Below are 20,299 nucleotides of genomic sequence, written 5' to 3'. Positions count from 1 at the left end.
AATTGATTAGCATAATTAAGGTTAGCCTCTTGAACCATTAAGATTGTATCCTAGCATTAGATCAAAAGTTATTCAGTTTTTTTTGTGCTAAAATAATGTTGATTTTACTTTTTATATATTTTATTCGACAACTGAATTTTGATTTATTTATTTTGTAACTTTGTAGTTGACATTTGAGGAAATATAAATTGCTCATATACACTAGCAGTGTCTTACATAATAAAATTATTTATTTTTCTTTGTGTTTAATTTAGGGAATGGAGTTTCTCAAAGTAACATTTTACCTGGATATGGTGTATCACCCTCTCATATATTTACAACTTTTCCTATCATTGTTTCCAGATAAGAAAAACTTTGCTTCATTGCATGTAAGTTGGTGTATAACACTCATATTTTAACTAAATTAATTATTTATTATTATTAATATGTTATTAAAACAAGAAAGATGGAGAAAACATGATGATTGAGCTTCCAATTTTGACAAAATTTATAAATCTTGACAAATTCTATGATTTTTCCTTACTGGAGTTATCTGCTTACATCAAATTGTAAATAATACAAATAACGGTTATTGTAAAGATTTATGCTGGTTTTACTGCAATTTGTAGTTTGAAGTCTTTCAGTTAGAAAGACAATATTAATGTGGGAATCTTTTCAATATTTTATACCAAGAAAAAGTATCCTGTATGTTTTTAAATACTTTTTCTTTATTCTATTTTTAATTAATGTAATCAATTGACTGATTTTTTATTATTGATTTAGGATAGGTGCATCATCGACAACATCCCATTTTTGCCATATATAACTTATTGTTGGTTTAGTAGGTTTGTATTAATGTTTCATTTTCTTAAATTTTTGTTATTTACATTAGATTATTTTATTGATATGTTTGTGTAATAAAATTTATTTGCCAATTTGTCAAAATGCTGAGAAAAAGTTAAAGTTTGTTTTTATCTAAATATTTCTGTTATATTTAGTGTAATTTCATGTGTAAAGACTTGTGATTTATATTTAATAATTTCATAAAAATGTAAGCAAATGACGCAACATTTAATTAAACATGAATAATCTATAAATTTGTAAGTGTTAATTATCAAATTTATGTAAGATTAGGGCATGTATTTTTTTAATGAAATATATACAAATGTACAGTGAAAAAAAAAAAGAAGAATCACCCTGTATAATTTTTGATCTAATGATTCGATTTTTATATACTAGGACTCAATCTTAATACAGTAAATTCGCTATAATTCGAAGTACGATAACTTGAATATTACTATAACTCGATTTTTTTATGAGGTCCCGACCCTTTTTATCTTCAATTTCATGTTAATTATTCTCGATTACTCGAATTTTACTCCATTTAACTCGATTTTTTTTTGGATCTTTTGAAGCAAGAAAAAAAACCTAGTAGCTGATATCTTGTCCCTTCCTTTGCAACACACACACAATGTCTTTCGCACTCTTCATGGAGAAGCCTAAGCTGTCCCTCTTGAAGTATGTGAACAGTGGTTAAATGAAACGTTACCAAATTTACTTCAAGGATACAGTTAAAATGATGTTTTCAATATTGATGAAATGGGTTTATTTTTTAAATGTCTTCCAAATATGACTATGATGTTTAAGGAGGAAAACTGCTTAGGGGGTAAAATGAGCAAGGAACGTTTGAGTGTCCTAGTTGGAAGAAATGCGTCTGGGACAGAGAAATTGCCCTTACCTGCTATCGGAAAATACCGAAATCCCCGATGTTTCAAGAATGTAAAAACGTATCCTTTGGATTACAAGTCTAACAAAAAGTTTCAAATGACATCAGTATTATTTGAAGACTATGTAAGAAAATTGGATCGGAAATTCTTCGCTTAGAAGAGAAAACTGATACTCTTTATGGATAAATGCACAGCGCATAGTGATCTACCTAATTTGAAAGCAGTAAACTTGCAGTTTCTCACGCGAAACACAACAGCAAAGTTACAGCCGATGGACCAGGGTATCATAAAGTGCTTCAAACAGTCTTATCGTAAGTGGCTTGTCAGAAAAATGATCTTAAATATTGTAAGCATGTAGAAGATTTGTAAGTTATAAGCATTAATTAAATATACCGACAATATTTTGAAAGTCCAAAACCGAAACTAATGGTAAGTCGAACTTCCGATGTGTCGAAGTTTTTTGTCAGTCCTATCAGATTCGAGTTATCGCGAATTCACTGTAGTTACAAGGGTAGCCTGAAGTTTGCTTATTAGTTCAGACATTTTTTTAATTGCAAAATCAGACATTAAAGGACAACTTTCTCTATTAAACATACCTTTTTTTCGACAGATTATGATTCTCAACCCCCGATATATAGAGCTGGAAAAAACATCTTTTTGGGTTTTCTTTAAAACAAAAAACATAGAAAACTATGCAAAATTGTCTCTATATTGTTCTCTATATTGTATTACATTGTTCTCTCTGCATATGATACATATGCTCTCAAATTATGTTATTGTAAAATCTTTTGAAATGTGTGGAATTTCAAATTCTTTGGAAGGAGTGAAGACCAATTTTTGTGGGACTAGTAGTTTAAATTTGTAGTTTTTTGGTATGCTTTAAAAGTTTTCAGTGTATTATATATTTTTTAAAATGCTCTTGAGTTAATTATCTTCACTTATGAAGTTTTTTTTCTGAATGTCATTTAAAGTAATGCTTTCATTACTTTAAATGACATTCATTAAAAGACATTTATATGTAAAGAAAACGTGATGAAACTAATTGCAAAATTAACTGTAAGTAACATATAAAAAATAATTTTTAAATAAAGTAAATTGATATAATATTCAAATTTAACCTCATTAGTTATAATGCATCAATATTTCATTATCAGCAAATGTTAGACTTTATTATTGATACATAGGTTGACCCCTTAATTTTTGTCAAAATTTTGGGAGCTTAAAAAGTCTACTTATGCACTGAGATATACGATATGGTTCTCGTACTCCCTGTTAATAGGTATTTAACAACTATAATTATAAATAAACAAAAAAATATTTGATTGAGTTATTCAAAAATATTTTTTTTTCTTTTATCCTTAAAGCTAGTGTGTATAAATTCAGAGTTTTATGTCAAAATTGCAGAACAGGGTTAAGCAAAGGAGTTACAGGTGCACTTAACATACTTCTTAAAACAAATTCGATTTCTTTGTCTGTCAAATTTTAGTAATTAATTAAAATAAATGATAGTCTAGTAAGGGTTAGGAATAATAAATGTTTTTTTCTATTACTCTCTTGCTAGCAATTTAAATTTTTTGTTAGTTTTTGATAGCTTTTATTCAGTCTTTTATTTATCCTTAATGCTTTTGCGCAGTATTGTTTCTTTCTTTTTATCTTCATTTTTTTTATAATATGCAACTCTTATAATTTTTTATTAGCTTTTTTGTCACATTTTTTTTTTTGGAAAATATGGTCAGATAGAACTTTAAAATTTTGGGCTTTAATGTATCTAAATAATGTTCTCTATATAAAATTAGATTATTCTAGCATTTTCCGGATACTTAATTGTATGATTTTTTTTAATACTGAAAGTGTTGCTGGTCAAAGCACGTAGGAACAAATTCATAGTAGGATTTTTTGGTATTGGTATCATGTTTAGTATCATACTGTTTTTCTTATGTATGTGTTATTGTATAACTTTAAGTATATATCCTGTTTTTTATAATTTCGTTACTATCTCTATATATGTTCACTTGTTCAATAATGTATGAAATACCTATAATGAATTTATATATTTTAGTTTTATATACAAAGCTAAGAAAAAGACTGTAGAAATCAATGATTTTGGATTTTTGAGTGCCAAGCAGCTTTCAAGATATGTTCAGACACTATTTTCAAGAAAATGGCAGTTTCACATGTGAGTTCAATTTATGCGTGTGTGCATACTTTTTTTAAAAGTTATTTATGTCATGAAATCAGTGGCGTACGCAAGGGAGGGGTTTAGGGGTTCAAACACCCCCTTGAGCTCAGACAAAATTGCAAAAATAAAAATTTTAGCTGAAATTTTGCGAGCTATTATTTAATTAAGACTATATATTTTTGTTTACATTATGCCTACTTTTTTTTCCTCACTGTATTTCTCAGAATACTGAAAAAACATTTACTATAATAGGGTTGTACTTTTGAAACCAAATTCACGTGATACTGTTACGGACTGGTTCCTTTCTGTCCTGCCAGTATAGTTTTCGAAACTGGCTGTCATTCGCGAGGTCTTTACGCGATGATTCTGGAATCCTAGACGTTCTGTCGTCTTTGAGACAATTCGAGAATTTTGGAGATGCGGTGAAAAATTATATAAAAGGGGGAACGGAGTACAGTGGAGTTAGTTAGTCAGACTAAGAGTTATCTCTGCCGCTTGTCTTTCGGAGCTTGTCGCTAAATCTGTTTTGATTTATCTCAACAAAAAGTTCATTCAATCGCCGAACCCGTCGTCGCCACTATTTCGACTAGTGAAGAAATCAGTAACAATACCATTGGAGATACTGTGCTCGTTGAAGTTATTCATTCCAGCTCGAAACTTTGAGATCGTAGCATAGCGGATATTTCTGTGCCAATATATATATATATTTGCTGTTCTTGGATCTTTAGGATTTAACAATTTTTAACGCAAGAATTTAGCAATTTTTAATTATTTTGAGAAAAAATCACGATCTGAAATTAGTGAGGTGACAGCATCTAGTACCAATGTAAGTTTTTCTGTTGTACAGAAATGTGATACTTCCGTTGAAGAAAACGTTTCTAGCATAACAAAATCTGATGAATGTGAAATGACCTTCAAAGTGTTACTTCCTACCCATATGACGTTGGACTTTTTTCAGAAGATATTGCAATATGTTCTTAAACTTAAAAAATCAAATCAAAATTTAACTAAGCAATGTTGTCTAAATAAAAAGTCAAAATTGTCTAGCTGTCTAAATTAGGGAAATACTAGTGCTTTATTACAGACTCGAATCTCTTTTAGTAGTTTCAGAAAATTATGAACACCCCCTTGAAAAAATTCTGCGTACGCCACTGCATGAAATGGTTGCATAAGAAATTTTAAGATGTGTATATTTTTTGTTATTCTTTTTATAGTCTAAATTTTTAAAATATAAATGTACACACAATTGATTATACAATTTGACAATTTCTCGAGAAATATTTTTCAAAAATTGTTTGTCACACCATTTCTTTCAAGAGGAAGTTTAAAAACAAAATCCACTATTTCAGGAAAGGGAAACTCCCTACAAATTTCTTTTTTAGTTGTCAGCTGGAAAAGCTCCATGTCATTATCACAAATGTTAAAAAATTTAGCATCAAAATTTTTTTCACAACGACATATGCAATAACTGAGTCTTCTGCTTGCAAGTTCAGAAGTCTTTGATCAATTTGATTATTTTTTTCCACTTCCATTTTTTTTACAAGAACTGTTAAGTTATTAGTAGAAATGTCAGCATTTGTTTCACTGCTCAAGTCTGTATCTACTCTTGACTCTTTGTGAAAGTTGAGGTGCACAAAAGACCTATTAAAAATTTCAGGAAAATTATGACAGAAAATTTTATAATCATATTCCTTCAATAATTATGACATGTAGCACAAATAAAAGTAATAGAAATCTTCATTTAAAATAGATGCAGTTACTTAAAATGCAGTTCAACAACAATTTTACAAATTTATTATTTTTGCACTGACAGTTTTTAACTAAATGGAAATACTTCTCAAAAATGTTGTGCCTTCAATGAAGTTCTAACTTTATTTTTTATCCTGATTTTTTCTATTATTTAACTGATTCTATTTTTTATTAAAATTTTTTTAAAAATTCATTTTTCTTTTTAGATCTCCAGAGAAGTTAAAGTCTAGGAGTTTAGTTTTGGCGTTGATAAAAACATATTGGCAATGGCTACTCGTAGCATTTTTGCTAGATCTATCAACAATCTTTGGTACACTTTTACCTCCTCTCTTACTAGAGTATGTATAATTTATTTTATTAATATTAGTTACAAATGTAGTTTGTGTGAAGATAATTTTTTTTCTTCATTTTTTAAATTTTAGTTTTAAAAGCTTAACAATTGAAGCTTTGACTTCAATTAAAAATAGATTTAAAATTTTTAGATACGAATTAAAAATTGGCAATGGCTATGCAAGATTTATCAAAACTTTTCCCACACTTTTACCTTCCTATTGGAGCATAGATGCCAATCCAGAAGGGGATATCTACAAAAGCTCAATATTTGAACGAACCAGAACAAATTTTTAGGCGTTAACATGCTAGGGAATAGATTTATAAAATTACACTTGGGCAATTATTATTTTTATTTTAATTTTATCTTAAAATAAGTAAACTGATTAGAAGTTTGGTTTACAGTTTCAATGTACTAACTATTATACAAGCTAAAAAATCACATTACATGCCAGCATAATGTCAAAATATGCCTTTCAGATCATCTGAGTTGGTTAGAAAGGTAAACTTTAAGAATGTTCTGACCAGATATCAGAATAATCTCTGTCTTTCAAAAGTAATTCAGATTTTCAAATTATAAAAAGCAGGTTCAATTTTATTAAAATATTAAGCACCTGCTACAATTTCGTTAAGCCTGTGGTGTCTGGGTTTTGTCAATCCCAGTGTATGTAAATATATGCATGTTTTTGAATAGTAAACTTGAAACTTTAAAAATTTTGCTCGATTTTTGCATTATTTACTTGATACAGGAAAAGATTAAACTTTTAATTTATTTTTAATTTTATTTCAGCCGTGTTATTGACTTTGTAGACCATGACAAGTTTGCTTGGAGAGGTTACATGTATGCTGTGATAATGTTTATTGTAGATTTTGTGAATAAAATTATTTTAAATAATGGAGTAGCATATTTTCTGCTATCTGGTCTTCAAATGAAAACTGCATTAATGACTGGGGTCTATAGAAAAGTGAATATGTAAATTTATTTTAATTCTGTTACTTATCATTGAATCAATCCTAATTATCTAGTGCTAAAAAGATGATATTTTTTCTGCTTCTTGTAACTTAATATAAGTATAAACCTATAACATTTTCTTAAAAACTCTAGTATTTTTTTGAAATTTTCATTACTTTTTGTAGATAAATGTTTGGTAATGTATTTTTGTCTACAAACCTCATATAGCATAACTTAACTATTTGCTATTATTATACAAACTTAATTGTTAAAGATTATTTAAGGCATGCATCAAGTATAGTTTAACCAATTATAAATTACGCATTAAACTTAAGTAAATCTCTTTATTAGATTTCTATTCTGTTTTCGTGTGAACATGTTTTAGTGCATCTCAAGCCACAGATTGAAGCATAATTTATTACTTTTTTTAAGTACTATGAATCAATTTTAAAGATAGATTTTTAAAATTTTATATATATTGTTAAAATGTGTATAAAAATTCAACAGATATAAAAATGCTTATTAATTTTTTTAAAAAAAGTTATAGTAAATTTAAGAAACCATTGTCAATAAAATTTTTTCAAATAATTAATTTTGAATGAACTTTCTGCATAAACTTCATCTTTTTTTGCCTGTGGTATGTTTAGAAATTATACATTATACTTAAAATTTAATTTGTAAGTTTTAAATGAATGTCTATAAAAGTTTTTTATCATGAATATTTTTTTTGGTTTTTATTGTTGAGAATTAATTTTGAATGAACTTTCTGCATAAAATTTATCTTATTTGCCTGTGGTATGCTTAGAAATTATAAATTTTATTTAAAATTTAATTTGTAAGTCTCAAATGAATGTCTATAAGATTTTTTTATATTTTGTTTTATAAACGTTTTTTTCAGTGTTTATTGTTATCTACTGCATCACGTAAGAACTTCTCCAGTGGGACAATATCTAGTCTGATGTCAGTTGACATTGAACGTTTGGTTTATTTAATATGGAACCTATCATTTCTTATCACTTTGCCATTAAAATTTGTGTTAACAATTTATCTCATGTGGCAGTATATTGGGATATCAACTCTTGCTGGTATTTCTGTGTTGGTCTGTCTAATACCTTTTAGCTATTTTGTGTCTCGGATCAGCACAAAGTTTACTGTGAGTATTTGTATTTATTACATGAATTTAACTCGTTTTTTAATCCAGGCAACTTTATTTGAAACAGTGTTACTTTACAAAGTTTTATAGGTTTAAGTTATGGGTAACTAATCATTACTTATAAACTGCAAATCAAAAATGTTTCTACTTTTATATTTCCACTATTTATGTCAAACAAATTAGCATAGCTCAGTGGAAATATGGTATATCCATTTTTATAAGTCAACCCCTTATTTTTGTTTACAAGATAGCATGTCTGGTGTATAAGTTGGGCTAAAAAAAAAGCAAATATTAAAATTTTAAAAATTAACAAAAAAAACATAAATAAAAAAAAAAATTAAGTCTACAAAATTGTCTCAAGTCCCATCAGAAACATTTATAAAAATAAGAAATTTTTACACTGTTTTTGCAAATTTTTATTTTACTCTCCATTGTAGAAAGCAATATTTAGCTATATTCATAACATTTGTAGTTATAAAATTCAGATTTTGAGATTTCAATTTGTAAAAATTAAGGAAAAATTGTTTAAATTTTATTTTTTAAAAATATTCAATGCATTATTTCTTTAATAATATTGTTTTCAATATTATAGCTTGCTAATGATTGAAAATAAAATATACTGGAGTATTTATTATCTGATGTATTTTCTATTAACATTTGTGTATAAGAAATCATTTTATGTGTTATTTGTTGCAGGATAAGCAAATGGGCTTAAAAGATATTCGGCTTAAATATTTAAACGAAATACTCAGTGGAATTAAGGTAAAAATAAATTAAATATTTATATCTCATAATTTTTCTGTTTTAATTGTCTTAAGTTATTACGTCTAATGTAATTTAATTTTTCAGATAATTAAACTTTACGCATGGGAAATACCATTTGGTGCTAAAATATCGGAAGCCAGAAAACAAGAATTGAAGCTTATATTTTATTCGCAGCTTTGCTTTATTTTTTCCTGCATTTTTTATTTCTGTGCACCACTCATGGTAAAATATTTTAAATGTAATTTATTTAAGCAGGGTTATTCATAATTCCCTCCGGAGTTTCGAAGCGTTATAGTAAAAAAAAGAAGATGAATATGAAAAAGAGAAACGTATGAAATTATTCTGAAACTATTCAAGTTTTACTTACATACATTACAGGTGTTCTATGTGTGATCTCTTGGTCACACGGCATACATCAATGCTATAGTCCAGTTCCTGCCCGGAGGCAATTATGAATAACCCTGTATATAAAAAATAATATATATTCACTCTTTGAAAATTTGTTGAATAGATAATTGAAATGTTCAAAATTTTCTTTTTGCGTTAATCGATTTTTTTTAAGAACAAGAACATGAAAAATATTATTAAAAGAAATGAATGGAAGACATTTTGGTTAGGGTTGACTTTAAACATAGTTTTAAACTTATGAAAGTGTTTACTTCTGGAAAATTATTTAAAAAATTACCTGTTGAACATTATTCATTTCTTTCTATTCCACAGTTTTAAAGTTTTAATTTAATAAAATAAAAAGATTTATGGAAAATTTTTTAGATTTATAGATGATTTTGTTTTGTTTTGGAAATGTTACTTTTGGATTATTGAAAAGATTGACTTAATGAACTTTGTGTAATTGAAAAGCATTGAATGTTAAAGATTATGCAATCAGCAATGATTTTAAAATTGCCTCTAGTTTCGAAAAATTGATTAGTTGAGTTTGACTGTATGTCATATTTTAAGTAGTCTTTGTTTTTCTTATTATTCAAAATGATGAGGGTGTAAGTTTTTTTTTTTTTTTCAAAATTTATGACACACGTGTATAGTTTTGATATATGAATGTGCAGTTATTAATTACAATTATAATTTTTTCTAGCATTGTATAATATCTATATGAAGCTACGATTTCCACCTAAGATTTAATGATTCTTAGAATGGAAGAAATTTTTCTGTTAAAAGAGTTTTCTGCTTATCTAACCTCATCAATATCAGTGTTCGAGATATATTTTGAAATTAAAAAAAAAAATCATCCATTCAATTTTACTTAAATCACCTGCTACAGTGCTGTAGGCTTCCACCTACTACTGTGATGACATAAAATATCTTCAGTAGTAAATGAATCGTAGGTTAGTCTCCCCTTACCGTTGGGCTAACGGTGGGAGGTTTTCGTGGTTTTCCTCTCTATTTAATTCAAATGCAGGTTAGTTCCATTAAAAAGTCCTCCACAAATGCTAGTTTGTTCCAATGCGTGATCTAAGAATCCTCTTGTTTTTTGGGTTTAGTTCAGCTAAAAAATTGAAAATTGATAATCATAAACACAGAATTGAGTCTGGCAGGTATAAATGAAAAATTCTAGCCAAATTTTTGTTTATACACATCTGGCATATTGAGTAATTTACTTTTCCAGCCCTGATGTAAGTACTGAAAAAGTAGTTTTATATACCGTATAATTTTATTAGTAGTTTCATAACAATAAGTAGTTTTTTTTTATAGAAAACTCTTTATGTTTACATAACAGTATAAAAATTTTGTATTTGTTTAATATTCAGGTGTTAATTGTTAGCTTTTCTACTTATCTACTGGAAGATAGCTCACATACTCTCAGCCCAACTCGTGCTTTTGTTTGTTTGACTCTTATGGAACAACTGAAGGCTGCCATTTTTAATCTTCCAGATGCTGTTGCTGAACTTGTTCAGGTATGGTTTAGGATTTATTGTTGTTCAACAAAATTTTATAAAGACAAATTAGTTGATTTGGTATTTTTTTTTAGTGCAATATATCTTTAGGTCGACTGAAGAATTTTCTTGCAGCTGAAAATAAGGATTCCTGGCTTGTGGGGGATGATCCTGATAATGGTACGTAAATCATAATGTGCAGTGCTCAAAGTAAAACACATTTTTAAAAAGTGCTTATTTTCGCTTTTTGTTTTTTAAAAGCTCTTGCTTTTCCCTTGAGCATTTTTAAAAAGTACTTTATTTTCTCCTTTTCCAAAATGAGATTTTTTTTCTTCACCATGGTTGATTTTCATCACTAATTAAGCAAAAAGCATGGTTTTCATATTGTTTCCTTTAACATTTTCGCAATTTATTCAATCACAATCCATTTTAGTGTACCGCATGAAAGTGCCAATTATTTTACATGTTTGATGAAATAGTAGTGGATCTGCATGTGCTTACACTGAGCTGGATTCGGTTGGGAGGATTCTTGCACTCCCATATGCAACTCTGGTGCATTTTGCAAAAGATTTAGATTCTCAATTTCTGGACTGTTTATTAATTGCATAAAATTTTTAAGTTTTTGATTGTACCTTATTACTTATTCAATTTTCCATGCTCTTAAGTTATTTTATGAAGAAACTCAATCATTTAAAGGCAACATTTTAAAAAAAAGTGTGAAGTGAGGGACCTTTCCATATTTTAACATTTAGCAAATGCAGTAAAAGATGTTAATTCAGAATTGTCATCATTAAAAAACTTTTATTAATCTCTCAATGATTTAATTTAAAAACAATTGAAAAAAATTCAATAATCTCAGATTTGTTAAATATTATGGATGCAGGGACCATATAATAGTTAATTTCTGATAATTTATAACGTGTAATAATTTAATTAAACTTTAATAGGGACCATTCTCTAATTTACATTAGTAATATGCATAACATATTTCCTAACATTTAAAAACCAACTTATTATCTTATCTAATCCTTTTTTTAGAAATATGGTGTCATATGGAGCTCCTAGTAAAAAATTAATTCATTTTTGTGTACATATAAATTAATATATTTAGAAAATTACCCGGAGAGTGAGGCTGCCAGGCTAAGCCCCAAAAGACACCTCTGTCCACCACGAAATTAATAATGAGATTCTCATGTGTATGTTAACATTAAAAAGTCCTAAGTTTTGATTGTTTTTTTGACTTGACTATTGTGGACATATTTTCCTTTTTACATAAGTTTTCTTGTTACATATCTACCCTTCCCACATATGTTGAGTTTAAAAAAGCTAAATCCATTATTATTCTGTGAAAATAAATTATTGGTCTATTATTTTAACTTAAACTATTTCTGCACATATTTAATTAGCATATATTTCTGACTAGACTCTTGAAATATTAAAACTATCTTAGTATAAGGAAAACTGATCATTAGATCTGAAATGCGGTGCAATTGAAAAAACAATGAAAGTGCTTCACGATAGATAGATTCCGAGTAAAGTAACTTGACAATTCTTTTCTTTATAATGCTAATGCTAGGAAGGCCAAAATAGAATTTCAGTAAACTGATAAAGCAAAATTTATTTTTGACAAAAATGTTTTTGCAGCATGTAGTTTATCATACTTATATGCCGCAGCATGTCCTCTCTGGACCTTGTGCCATTAAATCTTACATTCAATTCATACTTATATGCCAAATATATATAAATCTCAATTTTGTTGCTTATGTTGATTTTTCTTTTGCACGGCAGTAAAGGTGTCTCTATTTTTTACTTTGCTCACTGTTCAAGTTTTGGTTATAGTTTTTAAAATTATTTGTAATAATATGGGAGTTAAAATTTTTTTTTTGTATATCATTTAATAAATATGCAGGGCTGATTGTGCTCCGGAAAAAATCCGGATTTCGGGATTTTTCGCTAACAGTGATCCGGAATTTCCGGAGATCGAAGGCCCAGACGTTTCAAAAAATCATTGATCACAGAAGTTTCCGGAAATCAAATTTTCAAAGGTGGAACTTAAAATCACAGTTTATTTTATTTGTTTGTAAGGGAGAGCCAGAGAGAAACTTTATGAGTTATATTCATGATTAATATTAATTTTTTATCAGTAAATAGTTATAATAAACTCAAGAAAGAAAGACATATTTGTAAATTTCAATTACTTCTCCAGGTCATCATAGGTATATGTAAATGGTATAGGTATGTGTAAAATTTTAAATACATTTTAGGTAAACTAAGAAATATTGAGAAAAAGGAAAAAAACCTTGTTTAAATTCTTTTCTAATTTTTCAATTTAAACAGTTTTTTTTTTCGCAAGAAATTTCCCGGAACTATGATTTGGATTCACAATCACCCCAGAATATGCTATCATTTCAGAACTTTTTGCAATTTTAAAAAATTTATTATTTTAGTTTTAAATTATTTTTTTGTTTGTTTTTTAATGCAGGAGATGTTCTTACAATCAAACAGGCTTCATTTACTTGGGCAGTTGATTCTGATTGTACCCTTAATGATATTGAGTTACATATTCCTCAAGGAAAGTTAGTTGCAGTTATTGGACCTGTTGGAAGTGGAAAATCCTCTTTGTTATCTTCCATACTTGGAGACATGTATAAAAAGAGCGGATCAATAGATATTCAGGTATTTTATAGCTTGATATATCTTAAAACCCTGCTAATCCGACAATTTAGTTATCAATACAATCTGATTAAACTGTTGGCTAGAATCAGTGACTATTTAAATAAATGCAATTGCTTCTAGCCGACTGTTAATAGAATATGCTAGTTATTTTATTATAAAAAAGCTACATTAATCAAATATAAAAAGATAATTCTAGTAATTTTATAATCTAAAATTGTAATTGTTACATTTTCAATGAATGTGTATTTTTACCTATGTATGTTCTCTTTTAATAAGTAATTAATAAGTATAATTGTTTGCGTCGCCTTTTTAAGTATAAAAATGAAGAACCTTAACAAAAGCCAGTTTGTTGGTCAAGGAGGTTACATGGGTTTTAACTCCAAATTTAAAGACCAACATGATTGGCAATGGGATCTTTTTTTAAAAATATTATAGGTCATTCAGAAACCTTTATTTGTAATAGTAGTAATTTTTTTAATTATAAAAAAATAAGTATTGGTGATTTTTTTTGTGAAAGCTGAAGGTGGATGTCTAATTAGCTAACTCTAATTTTATCGATGCATTTTCTGTTGAATATCATTACATTATCTCAATCTCAAATGTTTTTATAATCCAGATTTCAATCTCTTGCGTTAAGCAATTAATATCTTGGAAATGAAGAATTTGAAATCTTTAATTTGAAAACATACATTGTGATTCAAACACATAAATTTTTTTATATTTTTTATTTGGTTGAGTCATAAAATATGTTAAAAATGGCTTCTGAATGCATATATTAAATCAAATTAATTTCTCAAGTGATTCTGTCTCACAATATTTTGACTATACCATTGGTCTAAAATCCTTTTTATATTAAGTGTTGATGTTATTGAATTGAAGTGAAAAAAATAGTTTTTTTTGTGTTTATTTTTTATTCATTATTATTTGTTTTTTCTTTCTTAATTTTAGGGTAGTTTGGCTTATATTCCACAAGTTGCCTGGGTTTTAAACAGATCGCTAAAAGAGAATATTTTGATTGGAAAATCTCTAATGGAAGATAAGTATAATAAAGTGCTTGATGTATGTTGCTTGAGACAGGATTTGGAAATTTTACCTACTGGTGATAATACAGAAATAGGAGAAAAGGTATTCATATTTTTTGACGCATTAAAAAGTTTAAATCAATGTTTAACTGTACAAATACCATTAATACAAAATTCTGGTAATAGTTCAGATATCAATAATTAGGTGACTAATAAAACATTTAATCTGCCTTTATGTTATAAATATTTAATATAGTGTGCCTATGCAAAAATTAGTGGGAGTCTGTTAAAAAAAAACTGAATTTGTTTTTAACAAGCACAAATTTGTTAGGAACAAATAATTTATCAATCTCCTGTTTTCCCAGGTTGATATAAGAACCTTTATCAAGGTTCCCTCGATACTTGAAAAACTTTGAAAGTTCTGAAAATTTGTTGTAAAGAATCAAGGCCCTGAAAAGTCCTTGAAGTCAGTGATAGGGTCTTTGAAAGATTTTAGATTTTTTTGAAGAAATTTTCAAAATAATAATAATCTTTCATACAAAATAGCATGAAAGAAAATTCAAGCAAAATCATATAAATTTTGATCACATCCCCTCATTTTACAGCTTTCTTTATCGAAGAATAGTTTAAGGTCAGCTAAATGAGAGTTTCTAAATTTAGAAAAAGTCCCTTATCCTTATTTACCTCTCTTCTACGATTGGATTTCAAAATATAAGTAGGGTGTAGAAAAACCAGTCATCAAAAGAAAATAACGAAAGAAACCATGTCTGGTATTAGCCTAGTTTTAACTATGTTTAGCATGCACTAATTTTGAAACTTTTTATTTTATTTGCTAATGTTGGAAAATAAAAGTTTTGTTCCAATTTGTAGAGAAAGGAAGCATCTTACCGAAATTCCGATATTTTTTCTTTTTCCATTTCTGAAAATCTGGTAATTTCCAATACATGAAATTTATAATGCTATCAATTATGAAATGGTAAGGAAATTTGTTTTAACACAATTTTCTAAAAGCTCCGATGAGTAAATTCTTAAAGGTGAAATGGGAATATATAATTTTTTCCTTCTACGTTTTTCTCTCTAGATTATTTGTTCACCTTGATGTTTAGAAAGTCAGAATCTCTCACAAATAACTTACGTTTTTGTACATAGTTTTAGTTACTGTTTGAAATGCAGAGTTTCTTCGAATTTTCTTTGAATCATCAATCTGAGTTTCCATTAAAATGATTTCTGAATCATTCAAAGTGATATGCATTTAAGTGTTTTCTAAATCATGCATCACAATTTTCATTCTAGTGATTTATAATTCACTCATTGAGATTTGTGTAAGAAGAATTTAAGAAATATGCATTGTAACTTGCATAACAGTGATTTAAGAATTGCAGTTTGCGATTTTCATCAAAGTGATTCATGAATCACGCATAGCGATTCGAATTTAAGTTACTTATTGAACTGCATTTTGCATTGTAATGATTACCAGATAACACATCGATTTTTGGCATAAAAATGATTAGCAAAGCACGCATTGTGTTTTGCATCAAAGTAATCAAAGAATCATGCAACCTGATTCGCCTTAAAGTGGTTAATGTATCACCTATCCCAATTTACAAATTGTTACTTCGTGCATTTTTTAATCTCAGGGTACCCACGGGTCAGGGGGAACAGGGAAAACCTGGAATTGTCAGGGAAATTTATTTTAACTCCACAAATCAGGGGATAGTCAGGGAATGTTGCAATTTTTTAGCAAAAACCTGGAATATTCCTATATCATACCTGGAAAGAAACCAATCTTGAAATTGTCAGTAACAGTAATCTGTTATTGAGATTCAAATTAAATAATTCTAACATCTATTACAGTTATTTGTCATAAAAATTTCACATTTTAGTCCAACTGAAATGTTCCCTTCCTCATTTAATAATGTCTTTTTACACAGAAAATCAAATATTTCACATTGCAAATAAAAGAATCTATGTTTTCTGATGAAAATATGGTCTCAATTTTTGTTGAAATTTATCTGGTATACCTGGAAAAGTCAGGATTTTTTTTTTGAAATTGAGTGGGAACCCTGAATCTGTATCGTTTGATATTCATATTGCTACGATTTACGAAACATGCGTTGTATTTCAAATTGCAATTCATACGTTGTGATTCATAATTTATGTGCTCTTCAAGACTTGCTTCACGTTTCATGTAATTTGATGTACATGTAACGTATAGAGATTTGTATACACATAATTTAAAAATTAGGCAGAGTTAATCTTATTCAAAATAATGAATAAAATCACGCTTTGCGGTTTATGATTTATTTGAAAGAAAATAAAGTTTGGTAAATCTTAGTTTTATCTGTCAAAATATTGTAATACAAAAGATTTTTTTATGTTCAAAATACATTTATTGATATTCTAAGGTAGTAGAAAGATATCGTGCTTTTAAAATTGAAACTGATATGCTAAATATTATTTTTCAATTAAATCTAGTACGCTTCATTAAAATTTTCATGTTAAGTTTTATTGGTGCGGGTCTTTAAAAGTTGGTAAGTATGCTAATGTCAATCTTCAAACTGATTTAAATCACAAAGTAACTATCAAACTTTTTCCATTTGTAGCTGTGAGCTACATTTTATGCGTATTTTAGCATAATAACTGTTACTGAGTAGATCCTTAAAAAATTGGATTCTAGGCCCTTGAAAGTCATTGAAAAGTTCTTGAATTTTTTGTGAAAATTGAGTGGAAACCCTTTTTAGAAAACTTAATATCAAATAAATCTTATATGTGTATCTAATAAGAAAATTAATTAAGGCTATTTTTATAGAAGTTTTTATACATGTGTGTTTGTACATGTTGTACACATGTATTTTAACATGTGTGTTTGATAGCATCTAATGAATTTAATTTTCTTTATAAAGGGAGTTAACATCAGCGGAGGTCAAAAACAACGGATTAGTTTAGCCCGAGCTGTATATCAGGATAAAGATATTTATCTATTAGATGATACTCTCAGCGCTGTTGATGTGCATGTTGGCAAAGCATTATTTGAAGATGTTATTGGAAATACAGGCTTGCTTAAAGAAAAGGTATGACTTATTAAAATATTTAAGGCTATTTAATATTTGAGAAAGTATGACTTATTTAAATGATGAAAAAGACTTACAGAAAATTTAAAAGTTTGATTAAATTTTGACTTATAGAAAGTATAAAAGTATGATGAAAGCATGAATTATTTTAATACATATAATTGTATACTTTTATTGTAGCGCAAAATTGAAGGCCAAAAAGTTTGAGCTTTCACCAAATTTCGATAGCCAAATTTTGAAAAAGAAAGAGACAGACTGAAAAGTTTTTTCTTGGACCCATCATTGGTCTGCGCGATCATTGGTTCCCATATTTGCATTTTTGTTCAAATATTAACGTAATTAAGATTATTTTCTATTTTTGTTCTATTATTGGCAGAATAAAAACTGTTTTCTAAATCCAAAAATCAAATATTAAGGAAAAAAATCTAAATAAGAAATGGAATTTTTGAGTTTTTTGTGCTTGATAATTTCAAATATAAAGACTATTTTTACAAATATGCTAGCCATTGGTGTGCCTTCAAAAATTTTTTTTTCTTTCTTTCTTATTGATTTTTAGTTATAACCTTATATCTGGAGTAGATTTGTTAATAATAAAATGCAATTATGAATAATGACAATAATATACTAATATTATTATTTTTCTATGCTTATACTTTTAATATATATTAATTGCTATATTATGCATACTTTATTTTATTTATATGATTTGTGTTTTATTTTAGTCTGTTCATTTCAAATATTAGTCTGTTTATGTCAAATATTGCATTTAGGACTGGGATTGGTTGATAGGGCATGTGGGGATTTATTTATCGACTATGCCAACCTTCATCTATCAAAAGGTACCTCATGATAGAATCAAGTTAGCATGTCTTATATACTAGTGAATTGGTATTTAATATTTATAGTGGTAGTTACGCCACATTACTCCCCGTCCAGAATTTTATCTGTGATAGAATTCGATGAACAATTACCACTAGTTGATTAATGCTGTTTATTTATTAACTTCAATTTTTGCTCATTATATTTTTATTTTTTTATAGCTTTTCGCTATTTTTTCCCATCATTTTTTTACAGCTTTTCGCTATTATTATTTTTTTTTTGTAGCATTTCGCTCATTATTACTTATTAACCGGGAGATTTTATTTACTTCACCGGATTTTTTTTTGAGCAGTATTTTTTTTTAAGCAAATCAACTGTTTAATGTGGATTCATCCATCAATATTGACAATTTCTTATCACGTCCGTAGGTCACCAATGTGGGGGAATTAATTATCGACTATGTCAACCTTCATCTATCAAAAGGTACCTCATGATAGAATCAAGTTAGCATGTCTTATATACTAGTGAATTGGTATTTAATATTTATAGTGGTAGTTACGCCACAGGCACTGGGCCCTTGCCAACAGTTTGTGGGTTGGATCCCTGCCAAGAGTTTGTGGGTTGGATCCCTGCCAAGAGTTTGTGGGTTCGATCCCTGCCAGCTGAAGACGTGTAGTAAATGGTGACTGATGCACGTTAAATCTGTCAAATAGCAAAGTCCTCCATGTTCCCATTACAAATCAATATCTCTGGAGGTACTGATCCAAGAGTTTCCTTGTCTTCTGGTTTGGTTCAAAAATTACTAGACTACGAAATTGAGCATTAGCAGTCGTAAACTCAAAAGTGGGTTGGCTGCTTGACGTATATAAAAAAATATTGGATTTGATGTCTTGGAATGTAAATTTTAAAATTATTCTGGTGACAAGTCTTGCATATATTTCTAATTTGTTTTCTTAAATCCCAATCTGTTTGTCTTTTTCTTTTGCTTAAACTGTTCTTTTTAATTTCTAACATTTTTCCTATTAGATTGAGCCCCTGGTTTTAATGTTTTCAGTGTATAATAGTAATGTTTTCTGTAAAATATTCACTGTGTCCTGATAGTCACATTTTAGATAGTAGCATCTTATTGTAATATGTAGTTTAATCAACAATAGTATTCTCCCACTTGAGGTTTACTTATTTAGATAAATGCTAGTTTTAGGACCCTAAGGTTCTTCATTAATATCTTCTTTTATAATCTTCTTTTTTTCTTTGTTTTAATATATCAACGATAGGATTCTCCCACTTGAGGTTTACTTATTTAGATAAATGCAAGTTTTAGGACCCTAAGGTTCTTCATTATTATATTCTTTTATAATCTTCTTTTCTTCTTTGTTTTAATATTTCAACCCAACTCGAAGATTGGATTTATTAATTTAAAAATCGGTGTGTTTAAGATATATTTGTTATTTTTAAGATAAAATTTTAAATTTTAATATTTAAATCTAAAATTATACAGTTTTTTCTATGCTGCATTAAATTTTCAAAAATATATTCTGGATTTAAATATTCAATCGGTCTTAAATATTTCTGTCATAAGAACCTGTACTGTGCTAGCTGGATCCCCTCTAAATAACTCTGACTATTATCGAATTATCTAATTGACTTTAGGAATTATATTAACTTTTTTGTTTGAACATTTGGAAAAACATATTTGTTAACAAACTATTTTATAAGTTCTTTTTATTTTTGATAGATCTTAAAATGTATTTATTTCTATTTTAGACTAGAATTTTTGTAACTCACGAATTGTCTGTACTGAATAAAGTGGACCTCATAATCAGCATGAAAGATGGACGGATTGATGAAATTGGAACTTATCAAGAGTTATTGTCTCATAATGGCTCTTTTACTTCTTTCATTCAAGAACATTCAAGGCAAGATCTAGAAAAGATTGAAAGGTGTTGATTTATTTTTATAGATGTTTGCTAGTGTTAAATAAATATTCA

The 20,299-nt window shown here is 27.9% G+C and overlaps 1 protein-coding gene across 2 annotated transcripts in view; it reads left to right on the top strand.

The window, feature by feature from the left end:
- LOC107453146 (multidrug resistance-associated protein 1) overlaps positions 1–20,299 on the top strand; it is a 71,125-nt gene that overhangs the window by 23,996 nt on the left and 26,830 nt on the right. For both annotated transcript variants that reach the window (XM_016069846.4, XM_071185926.1), the window contains 14 exons: positions 255–368; positions 763–824; positions 3,766–3,882; positions 5,841–5,972; positions 6,755–6,929; positions 7,815–8,069; positions 8,766–8,831; positions 8,919–9,056; positions 10,598–10,744; positions 10,819–10,903; positions 13,206–13,399; positions 14,348–14,524; positions 17,325–17,492; positions 20,076–20,251. In XM_016069846.4, the coding sequence (XP_015925332.2) occupies positions 255–368; positions 763–824; positions 3,766–3,882; positions 5,841–5,972; positions 6,755–6,929; positions 7,815–8,069; positions 8,766–8,831; positions 8,919–9,056; positions 10,598–10,744; positions 10,819–10,903; positions 13,206–13,399; positions 14,348–14,524; positions 17,325–17,492; positions 20,076–20,251 (2,006 nt within the window). The remainder of the gene's footprint in view (positions 1–254; positions 369–762; positions 825–3,765; positions 3,883–5,840; positions 5,973–6,754; positions 6,930–7,814; positions 8,070–8,765; positions 8,832–8,918; positions 9,057–10,597; positions 10,745–10,818; positions 10,904–13,205; positions 13,400–14,347; positions 14,525–17,324; positions 17,493–20,075; positions 20,252–20,299) is intronic.

The sequence above is a fragment of the Parasteatoda tepidariorum genome, chromosome 9, assembly GCF_043381705.1.
Source record: "Parasteatoda tepidariorum isolate YZ-2023 chromosome 9, CAS_Ptep_4.0, whole genome shotgun sequence".
In the NCBI taxonomy this organism is placed as follows: domain Eukaryota; kingdom Metazoa; phylum Arthropoda; class Arachnida; order Araneae; family Theridiidae; genus Parasteatoda; species Parasteatoda tepidariorum.
The sequence above is the reverse complement of the archived record's forward strand: the minus strand, read 5'-3'. Positions and strand labels throughout refer to the sequence as shown.